At 55.8% G+C, this 15,426-nt stretch overlaps 1 protein-coding gene across 1 annotated transcript in view; it reads left to right on the top strand.

The window, feature by feature from the left end:
- CDH23 (cadherin related 23) overlaps positions 1-15,426 on the top strand; it is a 412,088-nt gene that overhangs the window by 171,883 nt on the left and 224,779 nt on the right. The window contains exons 7-9 of the mRNA XM_045841835.1: positions 557-751; positions 4,453-4,581; positions 12,155-12,233. Of these exons, the coding sequence (XP_045697791.1) occupies positions 557-751; positions 4,453-4,581; positions 12,155-12,233 (403 nt within the window). The remainder of the gene's footprint in view (positions 1-556; positions 752-4,452; positions 4,582-12,154; positions 12,234-15,426) is intronic.

Raw genomic sequence — 15,426 nt, 5'->3', positions numbered from 1 at the left:
AGGCCTTGTGGGCCCCTCTGATGGCAGGTTGCCACAGCCCAGGGATGTTGTGTGCGTGCCCCACCCCAGGGAAAAACCTAGAAGTCACCTGACACCACAGGTAACCTCTGTGGTGCCAGGCCAAGCCCCCAGGGCCCCTGCCACATGCCCACAGCATACACCTCCCAGCTCCCTGCCCTTGAAATAGGGAGACTGGCGGGTGTCCTCCAGAGCAGTCTGGGCCTGAGGCTCAGGCAGGCGGGGCATGCTCAACAGAGGAAGCAAAACTGCCGAGAAGCAGGGGTTTGGGGACCGAAAGGCTCTCATCCAGAACTCCAGGATGAGCAGATCATCTTTGGAACTGGTGCTGTTATAGCCACCAGGAGGCCATCAAAAAAAGAAAAAAAAATAGATACTGCATTTTAAATTCCTCTGAACCCTCTTAGAATAAAAATGACAAGGCCGCGGGCCTGGTTGGCTGGATGGACGTGGTTAACGGGCTTTGGGGGAATAGTCACTGATGAAGGCAGCTGCTCCGAGCTCCACTCACCCTTTTGTTTGCTTTGCTTCACCCCAGAACACACCGGTGGGGACGCCCATCTTCATTGTGAATGCCACAGACCCCGACCTGGGCGCAGGGGGCAGCGTCCTCTACTCCTTCCAGCCCCCCTCCCCGTTCTTCGCCATTGACAGCGCCCGTGGCATTGTCACGGTCATCCAGGAGCTGGACTACGAGACCACACAGGCCTACCAGCTCACCGTCAACGCCACGGTGAGTTGCCACGCTGGGGCCCTGGCGACCAGGTGTGGCCTCCTCCCGCCCTTGAAGGGAGTGACAGAACCTGCGCCTCAGGGCTCTGTAGCCATGATGTTAGCAACAGCGGTGATAATGATGACAGCCGATGTTACTGAGGGCTTGGGCTGTGTCCCTGGTGCTGGGCCGAGCACGCAGATGGACTGTCTTCATTAAGCCTCATGAGAACCCTGTGCCATAAGTATTATGAAGATACCTGGGGCACAAATGAGGAAACTGAGGTACAGAGGCATTCAGGAACTTGTCCACAGTCACCCAGCAGGTGGGCTCCAGCACCTGCCCTGGGAACCCCACAGAACAAGTACAGTGTAGGATGCCCTCTCTGCTGTCTGGGGCACAGCACAGGGGCATGACCCCCACCGGTCCTGACACCACCCAACACACTGGAGGCAGAGGGGGCCTGGCTGCCACTCTAGAAAGCCAACACTCAGTAGGGACTCCCGTCCGTGCCAAGCACCGAGCTGGGCCCCTCGCAGTCCAGGACCAGTCATTCAGGAGAGGCGGATGCAATGGAAATATTCACCCCATTTCATGTCTCACACTGTTGAGACTCACAGCGGCGGACAGTGGGGGAGCCAGAACCCGGAACCAGGTTGTCCAGTGCCCGGGTCGGTGCCCGTGACCTGAGGCTCTGAGTCTCCAGAGCACCACGGCCATTTTCATTTGTTGCCAGCTGTTTGCTAGGGCCTTGGGGACAGACAGACCACACCCTAAACCTGATCCTACCCCTGCACTCCCCTCTTTCTAGCCCCTGGCCACTGCCTCTGGGCACAGCTGGCACCTTCAGCTGGTAGCAAGGCGAGTAGATTTGTTTACAAACTCAGGTCAAGGGTGAAACAAATTGCCGGAGTCCCTCTTGACCAGGGCTGCCAAACTCATTTCCACGGGGGGCCATGTCAGCCTCGAGGTTGCCTTCAAAGGGCCAAACGTAACTTTAGGACTATATCAAAGTAACTGCTCCTTAATTAGGGGCAAGGAGCTCGGCGCTGCTGCCGGGTAGAAACAAGGTGCCAAGCCAGATAAAACAAGGTGGAGGGCTGGATTCGCCCTCGGGCCTTGTGTTTGCCACCTGTGCTCTAGACTCTCGGGGACCCACTTGCCTGACACACAGCCTCTACCCCCTGGCTCCATGCGACTGTGGTGGGGTTGCCAGTAGTGCTGGGGGCTCCACTTGGCAGATCTCTGGGAAAGACACACTGCATGAATCCAAGGCCTGGTTTTGAAATATGAGGTCCCCGGGCTTGCTCAAGTTGCAGTGGCCCCTGGAGAGCCACCGCAGACAACACCCTGCTTCTCCCCTGGTCAAGAGCTAGTTGTCTGGAGAAGCTGTGTGCTGATATTTGCAAAGCTGACTTCTGGGATCAGGGGCACACGTGAGGCCGGAAGTGGCATTTTGCTCGTACCTGTACCCTTCCGCTCTCCCTGGCACCCACATGTGAGTGGTGCCCTCCTACCACACCTGGGCCCAGCAACACGATGAACCTGTCCTCATGGAATAATTTTCATACCCCATAAAAATGGCTTGGGGAGGGTGGGGGAGAGACCAGAGCGGGCACAAGCATAGACCTGGGTGGTGGGTGCCTGTCGAGAGGCCTGACCTCAAGCTGGGATGGTGAATACAGTTAAATTGCTGTTAATCTCCCAGCAATCAGGCCTTGAAGTGGCAGAACAGGAGGGGCACAGAATTCCCTTCGTTCTGATGACTCCCCCACCCCTGATTCACAAGTCCCTTTCAGAGCTGAGGCTATGCCCTTGGCCACTGGGCATGTCCCCCAAGGAGATTTTCCTATGTGGCCTTGCAGGGAGCAGTGTGGGCTCCAGCCACCACTGGGTGGGGAAACATGAGGTCCCCCCTGGGAACAAGCTGCTGAGAGCCAAAGGCCCCAGACTGACAGCTCTGGTGAGGTGCCTGCCCTTCCAGAAGTGCCCACTGCCATCCCCTTTCTCCAGCCAAGGAGTCCAGGGTAGGCTGGACATGGGTATCTCTGGCAGGGGCAGGACTGAAGCCATGGTGTGGGACGGGGAGAGCCCATGCCAAGCTAGACAAGGCCAGCTGCCAACAAAAGCCTGGTAATGGCAACTGGAGCCACTGCAGGCCCTGCCCCAGAGGTCCAGGGACCTCCTGCCAGGCCTCCCCCTCTGACCCTGGCTGCCTGGTGGTCATTCAGGCCCCTGGCCGAGAGCTCTTACTGTGGACACCATGACTTAGGAGCCTGGCAGGCTGTCTCCCCGGTGGCCCCTCTGCCCAGCGCCTCCTGCCTCCAGACTCTGCCCTCCACTGCTGCTCCCACTCTTCAGCCACAAAGGCCCTTTGCTCTCTCCTTAGTGGACCCTGAGGACTCTTAAAACAACCAGCCCTTCCTTCTCGAAGGGCCTGCAGCTCGGTCAATGGAGGGGAGGAGCAGGCACTGGGTTTGTAAGGTGGGGGTTGCCTTGCATTGTTCAGGTCGCCCCAGACAGGCCAAGGCGAGTCGAAGCTGAGGACAGTCACTCCTCAAATCCCAGACCAGAGAATTTACAAGCCCAAGGTCCCTCGTTTCACTGAGCCCTCTCATCTCACGGAGGGAAACTGAGACTTCCACAGGGAAGAGAACTATTCAAGGTGACCCAGCAGGTCAGATACTGAGCCTCTTATGCTAGCAGGCCCCAAACAAGAAAGTTAAGGGCAGATTTGTATGTCATGAGGACCTGAGTTTGAGTCCTGGCTACACACTTACCAGCCGTGTGACTCGGAACAAGTTACATGACCTTTCTGAGTCACTGTGAACTCGTCTGATGAGCGCCCGCATAGCACCCACACAAGCAAGTGAGGCACCTGCACGGTGCCTGGTATGTAACTGTACTCAGCATGCAGTTGCTCTTCTCGTTAACTATTGTTATTCAATCGTAGTGGGCTATTTAAGTGGGATGTGTATTTTAAGGTAATAAAATACGGGTTTCAGGTTTCCTTTCTTGGTGAGCTTTCATAGGAGTAAATTTCCACCTAACTAGGAGGGTATGAGCACTGCCTGCCTGGCCACAGAGGGATGGCCTGTGACCTCTCAGGATTCCTTCCCGGAGTCCCCCAAATGTCACAGGCCCTGGAGCTCCCCCTACTGGTTCTACTGGAAATATTACTTGATCAGTAAACCCAGAATGCAGAGCAGGGACACAGGTCCCAGAGTAGCCTCTGGGGTCAATCCTCGTCATTCTCTTGATGTCCGGGGATGAAAGGGGGCAGGAAGTGAGAATGGAAAGGGGCACTGGCCCCCTGGCTGAGTCCGGTCATGAAACTAAGAACAGCACCACCTTTACCCCAAGCTGGTCATCCTACCCACCAGATATCAGGGGGTCAGGCCCATCCTGGGCTGCGGGCAGGAGACTGGGTCCCACTCCTGCCCCGTTTGTGACATTGGACAAACCACCTCTCGCTGGGCCTTGGAGGCTGTTTGTGTTTCCCATGCAGGTCAGAGATCAGTGTGAGTTCTTTTTCTTAATGTCCGTTGTGGGTTGTTGAGTTCTTGAACTTCCACGCACTAAAGCCCTTCCCTGCTGGAGTGAGGGAGACCATGTGCACATGTGTGCACACCTGTTTGTGCACACAGATGTCATGTGTCGTGGGCATGTGTGCACGTCCACAGTGTCACTAACCCTGAGGCTGTGTACTTTTGTCCTCTCAGGATCAAGACAAGACCAGGCCTCTGTCCACCCTGGCCAACTTGGCCATCATCATCACAGATGTCCAGGACATGGACCCCATCTTCATCAACCTGCCGTACAGCACCAACATCTATGAGCACTCTCCTCCGGTAAGACCCTCCGGCCCGGGAAGTACCGACCCCTCTTCACACAATAGCGCCCCTCACTTCATCCCTGGAGGGCTCTGCGTGGCAAAGGAGAAAGACTGGCTAGGACCAGGGTGGGGAGCAATGCAGAAAGACTCATGTGGGTGGACGGGGACAGCTTTGGGAAGTCCAGCCTGGGCTAGAGAGCAGATTGGGCGCAGCCAGGCTCACTGAAACATCAGTGTGGCTCAGCCACGTCCCCGAGGCCAACAGGTCAGTCTGCTGCTCTCACCAACCAATGGCGCTGGCTGAGATGGCGGCAGCTGGCCCCGCTCTGCAGGCCCCCTCAGGCTGGGTCCTTCCCTGAAGGCTCAGTGCTCCCGCTGCCCCTCCCAACTGCTCAGGCGTTAGGCGTCTCAAGTCCAGGTTTTCAAGAGAGACACCTGATTAGCTGTACTCATGATTTTGTGCCCTGTCACAAGGTCATGGATCGTTAGTCAGCCTGTAGATTGGCTGCCCTTGGGCCATGTGTCCACCTCTGGTTCAACCAGTTGTGAGTGGGTGTCTTCAAGAACCAAACATGTGCCACTGCCCCTCAGCTGTGGGCAGCCAAGCAACGACTGGCATCCCGTGCCTGGGAGCCCTCTGTGCTTTCATGCAAACTGGGATGAGACACCCACTCTAGGCCGATAAACTGGGAACAGGCAGCTCCTCTGGGGAGATGAAAGCCCTGGAAATGCAGCTTGTGGAGCAGCTCTCGTGGGGGGAAAATGTGCCTTTCCTTTTGAGAGGACTCTGTGGGCTTAGAGGAAGGACACACAGCTATGAGAGCAAAGCGCGGCATCCACTGGAACAAGTGGATGTTCAGGGCCCCAGCTGCACGTCTGCCCAGGCTTGCAGAATTGGGCACAGGTGAGGGGCAGGCTTCCCTGGACCAGGCTGCAGACTGTGTCCCAGGCCACCAAGGCTAGGCAAGCCTGATCTCCAGTTGGGAGCCTCGATCTGTCCTGACTGTCGCACTGTGCCTCAGTCTCCAGGTGTGCGGGGCTAGCCACACACACCTTCTTGGGCCCAGATATGGACTGAAGGACCCAGCAAGCAGGACACTTTCTGGCCACCTATGGCAGGTGTCTGAAGCTACTTTGAGGGTAGAAGAGGTATCATCTCAGTGCCTCCCACCCCAGCCTTCCCTTCTTGGTGGTCCATAGGCAGCAGAAGCTCCAGCTTTTGAGACTGAAGGCTGTCTCCCTCGAAATGTCTTTGCTGAGCTCACATCTTCTCAGCCCAGGGAGGCTTTCCCTGACCTTTCAGATGAGGCAGGTCCTCCCAACTGCCCTCTGCTCTCAGACACCCCATCTTGAGGCTCAGAGCTTCTGAACAGCCTGCTCCACCTTTCTTCTGGGACGACTTAAAGTATGTCTCGGCAGGGATGGCGACTGCTGTGGGCACAGCACAACGTGCGTGGGTGCTCAGAAGTGTTAGTGGAATGAATGAATGAATGAACAAATGAATGCCCTGGTCATACCAGCCCTCCCTCCCTGGCTATCACCCCTCGTGCCTGCTTACCGATCCAAAGACCACCCATCTGACTACCTTTCTTAGATTTTTTTTTCCCTGGCTTCATCCTCACCGGCCTGCAGACACCAACCCTCTCCCCTCAGCTCTGGCAGAATTGACTCTCCCGTGCTGCACAATATACCACCAAATTACAATCACACCTGTATGTTCGCTGATGTGTAGGTGGGTTACGTTACAGCCCCTAGTAATCAAAATGCCTGAGTCTCTGGAGCCCGTAACAGGCTTCCTGCGGGTCTCCCAGGGCGTCATGCCCAGGACCAAATGCAGAGAAGATGGGCAAAGCCGACTGGTGATTGAAGTGAGGAAGTGATGGTGGCTGGGCAGCCGGAGGAGCTTGGAGAAGGTCCTGCACGACCGTGCAAGTACCTTGGCCAAACCACACAGTCTTCAGACTTCCTCACTGGGAAACTGGGGCCAGTGACGTCTACAGTAGTGCCTCTCTCACCTCAGGGTTTCTAGCACACTCAGGTGCAGCACCCGGCAAGTACCGGCCCTGCAGACGTTCAGTGATGGCGATTGTGAGTCAGCCAGTCGTCCGTGATAGCAGTCCAGCTGGGCTGGGGGGCCCATCTTCACCTTCATCTCAGAGTCTCGATAGTCAGCCAGAGGCGTGTTGACAAGATGAGGGTCCCCCGAGGCCCTTCAATTTGTTTACTGTGCCATTCCTATGTCATAGCCAAGTAATATTGTTTCAGACCTGCAGATATCCAAGTGTATCCATTCATTCACTCTATGTTCCATTCTTTTACTCATAAACTAGATATTTATTAAGCCCTTCCTGTGTGCAGGGCCCTGTGCTAAGCTGTACCCTCTCCTTTCCAGATAATGCCACAGGCTCCTGGGAAGGTGACCCCTCAGACCAGCAAAGTGGGACACTTGATCCCCTTAGCTCCTGCTCTCCCGATGCTTGGCTTCTTAACATCTGATGTGTTCCCTCTTAGGCTCAGGGGTCTCGATATCTCTTTGCTTTGCCAGGGTTGCCCCTTTGGCACCGCTGGGACACGGAAGCCTTCCTTCCTTGCTAAGTTGGGGGTTTGAGGCTCTCCCAGGCACTGGCCTGGTGCCCTGAGTGCCATAGAACCATCTCCGTGTCCGCACACCTCGACCTTTCCTCGAGTCTCCGCACTGGGGAGGAGCCCTCCGGTGTCTGCCCCTCTTGCCCAGCTCTTTTCCTGCAGGCCGATTCCCGTACACCCCCAGCCTGGTTTTTCCAGGCTTCTGATTGGTTTATGTGCCTTGATCCAGGCTCTCCAGGCCCCTTCACCGTGTGGAAGCCTGATTTGGTGCAGTACTTCCCAGGCAGGGCCCAGGCTGAGGAGCACCGCAGCCGGTTCAGCCTCCCGGGTGGGCGGAGGACCCAGGCGTCCCCAGTCCCTGCCCTGCCTCTGTGGGCCAGTGCTCCATTAGGACCCTGGCCTAGTCTCCCTCGCCCCCTGCTCTTTATCTGCGGCTCCCAGCGTGTATGCCTCTCTCTATCAGAGTATCGGGCCAGCACGCCTCATCTAAAGTGTATATATTACCTAATAAAATCCTTCTTATTTAGGATTATTGCATCAAATTTTAATTTCCTCACTCGAGCAGCAGCATGTCAGCCTACCCGTCAGTGAAGGACCGATAGAAGGTGAAAAGAGTGGATAAACTGCACAAATTACTGCCAGCTGATGCCTATCAGCCCTTTGACTGGAATTGACTGGAATTAAGAACTGAGAAATAGGATTTTCTGCCTCAGAATCTGCTGTGGCAGCTCCTGTCGGAAGTCCCCTGCAGCCCCTGCCGGCCTGCCCCCAAGGACACCTCCCATTCCTGAAACAAACTGCACGTCCACCTTTCCAGCCCCTAATCCTGCTGTGGAAACTGGGGAATGTGGTCCCAGCTGAGCTGGGAGGGCGGGAGGCGGGCCAGGACCCCCAGGCCAGGCAGAGCCCAGGCAGCTTCTGGCTTCAGCTGCTCTCCGGGCCAGCTCCTTCGGAAGGAAGCCGGCCTCAGAAGGAAGCAGAGACACACAGTCCTTCTAGAGAAGTCCCAGCTCCTCTGGACTGTGCCCCGATGTCCCTACTGGTACTCAGCCTCATAGGCTAGGCTGCCTGCCACACCTCACCCAACCCTCACCTTGGCACACCCACCTAGCCCCGCCCCAACACTGCCCGCCCCTCCCTGGTCACCCTCACCCTGTCTTGTGACTCTGAGCGAGTCCCTGAGCCCTCCAAGTGTGTTTACTCCATTGTACCCTGACTGTAGGGGCTGTGAGGAGAGAGTGAGAGAGCCTATGTTGCGTGCCCAGCTCAGTGCTTGGAACACAGTAGGTGCTCAGCAAATGCTGGCTCTCCCTTAGAAAACACCTTACCTCTAGGGTGGGGATTATTAAACTGGGGTACTGGGGAGTCTGAACTTGCTAAAATTGTTCAGAATGTCACATGCATTCTGGGAAGAGGCACCCCAGCATTCCTCGGGTGCTCCCAGCGGTCCCAGGCCCCCGTGAATGGCATTACTCACTCTTACAGCATTTTCTGTGCACCTGGCACCATTCCAAGTGCTTTACATGTATCAGTTGCTAAGGGGTGGAAACTATTGTTATACCATTTTATAGATGGGGAAAGCAAGGCAGCTAGAGATTATGTAATTCAAAGGATTCACACCTGGGCAGTCTGGCAATGGAGTCAGCCTGAACCCCTTGCTGTACTGCTCTTCCCACCACAAGGAGTCAGGACCCCACAGGCCTGTGTACCTTTAGCCTTTCCAGGAGGGGTCTGTTTCCCAAGAGGCTTCCCCCTCGAAGCGTGGGCTCCTGTGAAGGGAAGAAGCCCGTGTCAGGGTGAGCCCCGTCTCCTGAGCCTGCCCACCAGCTCCCCTTGACACGCCCCGGTACACCCCCAGCTGGGGTCCCTCTGAGAGGCAGGGAGGCAGAGCACCCCCAGTAAGGGGCCCAGCCCCGGGTCAGGCAGAGGCCTCACTTCCCCAGCCACTCGTCTTTGGAAGTAAGTTTCAGTATATTGAAAATATAATCTGAAACAGCATCTGTGGGTTCCCCAGAGCCCCCATTCCTCACCGTTAATTCCTTCTCATAACATTTCCAGTCTTTGTGGCTGTACTTGTATTAAAAGCTCAGAGTTTTATTAAAAATGGATTTATTTACCCAAAAAGAGATGAAATCCCAAACTTTGTCAGGAGCCTTGTAGATCTGACTTTGTGGAAGCTCCGGTGTGGCTCCTCCTGAGGAGAGCCAGCCCCCAAGTCATCAGGCCTTGCACTGCCTGCCGGGCCCTCTGAGCCTGGCCCGCCCAGGGCTCCAGGCAGCTGGGGGCGGGGGTGCCCGCCGGAAGGCTCACACAGAGCTGTGAGGTCTGAGGGTTCCTCAGCCACTAAGTCCCCTCTTTGCACGGGCCAGCAATGCCCACCACCCCCTCACCCCACCATCCCCCACCAGCCCAGGGGCAGCCCAGGGACCCTCACACCAGAGCACAGGTGAGGCCAGACCAGATGGGGCTGTAAAAAAGGGAGTTGTCCCCAAGTCCAGAAAGCCTGTTCTGGCAGCTGGAGCCTTTGGCCAGAGTCCTGCACCCTCAGGACCTCCTCTTGGGGACAAATCCAGGGCCCCCCGAAGTGAACAGTGACCCCTGGAAGGGCAAACTCCAAAAAAAGGGCTCCCTGTTGGGTGGTGTTGGTGGGAAGTGGTTATGTAGACCCTTCAAGTCTCAGGCATTGCTTCCCAAACAGCCTTTCACTGGCACCCCCTACCCCCAGTCTGGGGCTGTTAACAAATGTTCCATGAAAGAGTCTGCCTTCACATCAGCAAGTCTGGGCACACAGGTTAGCGGCCTCTTTACCACTTTATTACTTCCAGAAGCCTTAGCCACAGCAAGGCCCTTGCTCATCTCCAAGGGAGATATGGGAGAGGTATGGCTCCCCAAATTCGACACGAGCTAATGCTTGTAAAGTGCTCAGGCTAAAAGCACTATGGCAAATGGTCTCACAAATAACCGTTATTGTTATCGTAACAGAACCAGTTGCAGCGACAGTGTCACCTGGCAGGCAGGAGCATCTGGGGGCCCAAGCACCTGACGTTGAATCCTGGCTTCATCATGCGCTTGGAAAGGCTGCTTAACTCTCATTCCTCAGTCTCCTCCTCTGTGAAATGGGTCTGTCCCAGGCAGTTGTGAGGGTGACATAAGTTAGTCCATAAAAGGCATTTGCAGCAGTGACAGGCATGGCATGAGGGCTCGAGACAGGACAGTTCCCACTGCAGCTGGTACCTCACCGTCTCTGGCACAGGCTGGGCCCTCAGAGCCTACTTCATGAGATGCTCATTTCGCAGCGTCTTTCTCTGACTTCTGCAGAATAGTCTGTTTCCCCAAGAGGCTCTAAACAGAGCTCTGGCCCCAGGGGAAGGAGCCCAAAGGAGGCAGCCTGACCTGTATCTCTCTGTGGCAGATATTTCTCCTGGAGCTTCCTTACCTGTCAGCCAACATAGAGGTGTTCTGGGTTGCTCACACCTGGGCTCCAGGAGCAGCTGGAGAGGCAGCTGTGCAGGGACAGCACTGACTGGGGAGGGCAAGGTGGCGGATGCCCCTCCCGTGTCCTGGAAGTGGACCAGAAGGAGCTGGAGTGGAGGCACCTTGCACTCCCAGGCCCCATCCTCCAGGTCAGAGGGCCCGAGTCAGGGAACAAGTGTCTCACCACAGGAGAAGGTGCTCCAGTGGGGATGCAGGGTGCAGCCTGCGGGATCCAGCCTTCAGCTGATGAATGGGCAAGGGGCACCAAGGCCACAGGACACGAGGCCCTTCATTCTGCAAGCAGATGTCAGGGTTGGTGTTTGCCCAGGGGACAGGGACAGAGCTATGCTGCTGTCCATCCCACGGGAAACTGCATCCTGAGCCAGGACCTGAGACAGGCCTGGCTGGCTGGACAGCGGTGTGACAGGGCCTGGAGAGCAAAGTGAAGGTTGCCCTGAGCAAGGGGTGACTCAGCAGATGGTCGTGATGTTAGGACCCCCTCGTTTGTTCGTTCATTCATTCATTCATTCACTCATTCATTCAGTTAACTGGTATTTGAATACCCCCATTTAAATGAATCTTTTCCTAGAGAGTCCACTGCTTCCAAGCCCCTGCCTGTGCTATATCTTTCACCTGGAGCACCTACCTCTGCACTTTCTCTCTGGCAAACTCCTACTCGTTCTTTATGACCCCATCCTAAGTGCCGCTGTACATACAGCCCTTTGCCAGCTCCCCCAGGTAGACTTCTGTACTTTGGGGTACATATCTGTACCTAAGCACCTCATTTGTGTATATCAGTGTCTGTGCATATGTCCTTGACCTTTGCTACAAACGCTGTGTTTCCCAAGGGCAGGGACCTCTGAATCCCTGTCCTGGCCCCTTCTCCTCCAGGGCCTCGAGGAGAATGAACAGGGCATGGGACAGAGCCCTCTGGGGAAAGAACTGCCAGCTGCAGCGCTGCATAGTCTGTGGGGCCTTGGTGGCCTCCAGGGCGGCCAGTTGTCCCTGGAGGTGCTCGCTTTCAGGATTGATGATGCTCTCATTTGTGGAATAATTGATGTTCTCCTTTACTCAGGTCCTGGTGAAAGCAAAGTCCCAGGGTTTTTGCTATTATTCCTATTTAAGTGGGACAAACTGAGACTAGAGAGGTGTAGTGACCTTCCTGATGTCACAGAGCAATTTGATGGGTGATTGAGATAGAGATCTTGTACCCTACTGACTGCTCTGACATTAGCTCTCCCTTCCTGGGTGGTTCAACCAAATGGTGGGAGATGGGGAGGGGGCGTGAGTGTATCAGCAAGATTGGGCCTCTCTAAAGGACATGGGTGTTTGCCTGGGGTCCTCGGTGTCTGTCCCAGGGATGATGCAGGCAGTGGAGGCCTGAGGCCTCAGCACCTGCTTCCCTGGCTGGCCGTGCAGCAGGGCGTCCACCTGGGAGAGAAGCTGCAGGCTCCGGGACAACTGAAAAGGAAGAGAGCAGCAGCCGTGGGGGGGGCAAACAAACTCAAGTCCTTCCTCTCTCCACCCAGGGCACGACTGTGCGCGTCATCACTGCCATCGACCAGGATAAGGGTCGTCCCCGGGGGATTGGCTACACCATCGTCTCAGGTAAGGTCCAGGCTAGCCCTGGCCCCTCACCACCATCGAAGACAGCCACTGCAAGAGTGTCAGGTTCTGTGGGGCCGAGGAGAGGCCCGTGGGTGTGGGGGACAGTGATAGGAGGGGACCTGCTCCCAGGGACAACTCTAGCCAGAGGACCTGACAAGGGGAGTGACTGCATGAAGGAGGAAGGAGCAGGGGCAGAGCAGAGGAGCGTGGGTTGAGGCTAAGATATCCGGGGCTGCTTGCGTGATGCTGGGGCAGGAGTGTGTGCCCCTGTCCAAGGTCTGGGGCGTCTGGGCACTTGGGTCCTCTGAACTTGGATTGTTGGTGACTCCCATCTAAGCTCCCATGGTGCTCTGGGTTCTCTTTGTTTTTCTTTTCTTACTTGATGAAAAAGTAGCAGTTTTGACACTTTAGAAGGAATAGAACTACAACTTTGGCTGGTTTCACGTTCTTTCGACATTTCTGGCCGTTGGAAATGTATGCGCGGTCTGGAACAGAGCGGGGAAGGCACAACTCTCCCATCTTTATCCCTCGGTAGAGCAGAGTAATGACCAACTACAGGGAAAGTTCTGAGCGATGTTTCAGCACGAAGACTGATGGAAGTAGCGGCTCCATTTGACTGTCCAGGGCTGGGTGACTGTGCGGCACGGGGCTGCTGAGACATCAATGAGAAGCTGAGTCTGTCCCTGTCCCCCTGCCCCCACCACACATGGCCTCCCTGCCCTGCCCCCAGTCAGGGAAGGGTCGGCCTGGCGCATCTGGGCCGGCCAGGCTGGTGGCCAAGACGCTGGCAGGCCTCCAGGCTGGGGTCCACCCCACTGCCCATCTCTCCCACACCCCCAAGAGTGGGGAATGGCATTTCGGGGGCATTTTCTCCCCAAAGCTCAAAAGATGCCAAGGTGTAGTGACCAAGAACACTGAGCCCATTTCCTGGGTGGGCCTCTACACTGCAGCTTCTCACCCGTTAAATGGAAGCAGTGGGAGTACCCACCTCGAGCTGTTCCAGAGTCAGAAGACAACACCTGTAAGAGCTCAATTAATGTGTGTGAGGTATTTCATGCTAGATGTGGTTATTGTTATTATTACTGCTCACAGCCAGCATACCCTTGGGAAGCTAGGGGTTTGCTGGTGGGAGGGAGACCCCTTACATCCTTGGATATGCAGGAAACTGGGGGAATTATGGGCTCCCTGCGACCCATAGCTGCCGGCATGACTACTGCTGTGCCCCTAGGCCCAGGGACCCAGGGCCCAGAGCAAATGCCAGCCCCAGCATGGGCTTGGGCCTCTGCTCCCGCACTCTGCTTCCCCATTCTGATACCGGCAGAGAGTAAATCCCAACATGAACTTCTGGAATGAATGAGTGAGTGAATGTTACCCTGGGATAGTGGGTTTTCAAACTCTAGTAAGCCCAGGAAGTGTTGGGGGCTCTCACCAAAAATGCAGAGTCCTTGGCACTGCCAGATTCTCATTCTGTAGGACTGGGGCGGGGACCAGGCACACACGGTCCTTCCTCACTGTGCCCCGGGCAGTTCAGATGCAGGTGGGCCTTAGGCCAGGATGTGGGCAAGCCGGTCCTAGGAAGGAGGCCACTCTGTGGAAGGCAGAGTCCCCTGAGAACCGGGGCCCTCTTCTGGTGGGCAGACTAGGAGGGTGGCCCTGGCTGCTGCTGATCTCCATGAATTTTTTGGATGAGATTGGGCTTGTTCAGGGTGGTATGGCCATAGACTCCATGAATTTTTTAAACTAGGAAGTAACGCAAGTGCCTCCTGGTGACAAGGATCTTATGCTGGAGATTGGAGGGAACTCCAGTGAGCCCTCAGTATGATGGAGTCGGGGAGCCAGAATAAGGTAGCAGCAGTGAAGGGGACATCTGGCCGAGTGGGGGATTGTCTCCTCATCTCATTGCCTTTGGGCTGGGGAGGCAGGGCTTGGCCTGAGGTCATGGCCAGACTGGAAATTCCTGCAGTGACTCTGGGAGGCCACCCTGCAGGGCGCTGGCCAATTTCAGGTCCATGCTGAGTGCCAGGCTGAATGCCCCAAACCTCCAGGTCCTCTCTGGCTTTCAAAGACGGCCACAGCCTGCCCTGGCCTGTGTGGCTCAGTTGGTTGGAGCACTGTCCCGTACACCAAAAGGTGGGGGTTAGATTCCCAGTCAGGGCACACACTTAGGTTATGGGTTCAATCCTTGGTCAGGGAGCATAAGAGAAGCAACCAATCAATTGTGTTCTCTCACATCAGTGTTTCTCTCTCTGTGTCTCTCTCTTCCTCTCTCTCTAAAATCAATAAACATATTAAAAAAAATTTTTTTAAATTAAAAAATGGCCCCAACCAGCTCTTCCTCCTTACCCTCTTCTGCTCAAGCAGGAGGTTAGAGGGTGGAGCCACTGAGCCTCTGGAGGCTGGGCCGGGCTAGGAGCTTAGAATCAGGACAGTTGCCCAGGGCAGCGTCCTGTGAGTTTCCAGGGACATAGTCTCCTGTGGCCAGTTTTAAGCACAAACAACGGGATGGGAAGGAAGACTCAGAATGTGAAACTATAGGTAGGGCATGTGTGTGAGGGTGGGGGCAGGAGGCAGAAACTTCTGGAAGTCCTGGAGCACTTATCATAGCTTTATAGGATTCCCACTGCCAGCACAGATGTGCCTTGGGGGCTTTTGGAAAGGATGACAAATGGGTTTCCTCTCACGTGCCAGTTTTGATTGATTGGTAATGGCTGTCTGAAGAGGCCCTTGAAGCCAGGAAGGTTCAGTGCTGTATGCAGTGGGCAGAATCTGCAATGGGTGTGGACGGAGAGGGGCCAAGCCTGTGCCACATGCTGGCCCTCCCTGGTAAGATAGCACTCGGACCGCAGTCGCAGGGTGGTCTCTGTGTCCTTGTGTTTGTCACTGCTTGATCCCACTCAAACCCTTTCAGATGGCTTGAAGAAAAGGCCGTCAGTCCTTCTCTTTTTCTCCCTCCCCATCCTGAGCACCTGGCTCACCTGGCTGCCTGCCCACCTGTTCCTGCCTGCCCTTCATCTCTGGCCCTGCACCGGCATAGTCCCTCTGCGAGCTGGCCTTTGGAGGAGGCCCCAGGGAGCAGGTAGACAGCAGGCGAGGCCTTGTTCTCGTCTCTGCTTCCCTTGGTGAGCATAGACACCGCTGCAAAGAATACTGTTTGCCAAGGGCCAGGCCTCACACCCCCACATCTCTTGGGACA

The sequence above is a fragment of the Phyllostomus hastatus genome, unplaced genomic scaffold (assembly GCF_019186645.2).
Source record: "Phyllostomus hastatus isolate PE091 unplaced genomic scaffold, TTU_PhHast_1.1 phas_contig_38, whole genome shotgun sequence".
Taxonomy (NCBI): domain Eukaryota; kingdom Metazoa; phylum Chordata; class Mammalia; order Chiroptera; family Phyllostomidae; genus Phyllostomus; species Phyllostomus hastatus.
Note: the sequence above shows the minus strand (reverse complement) of the source record. Positions and strands in the feature narration are given on the sequence as shown.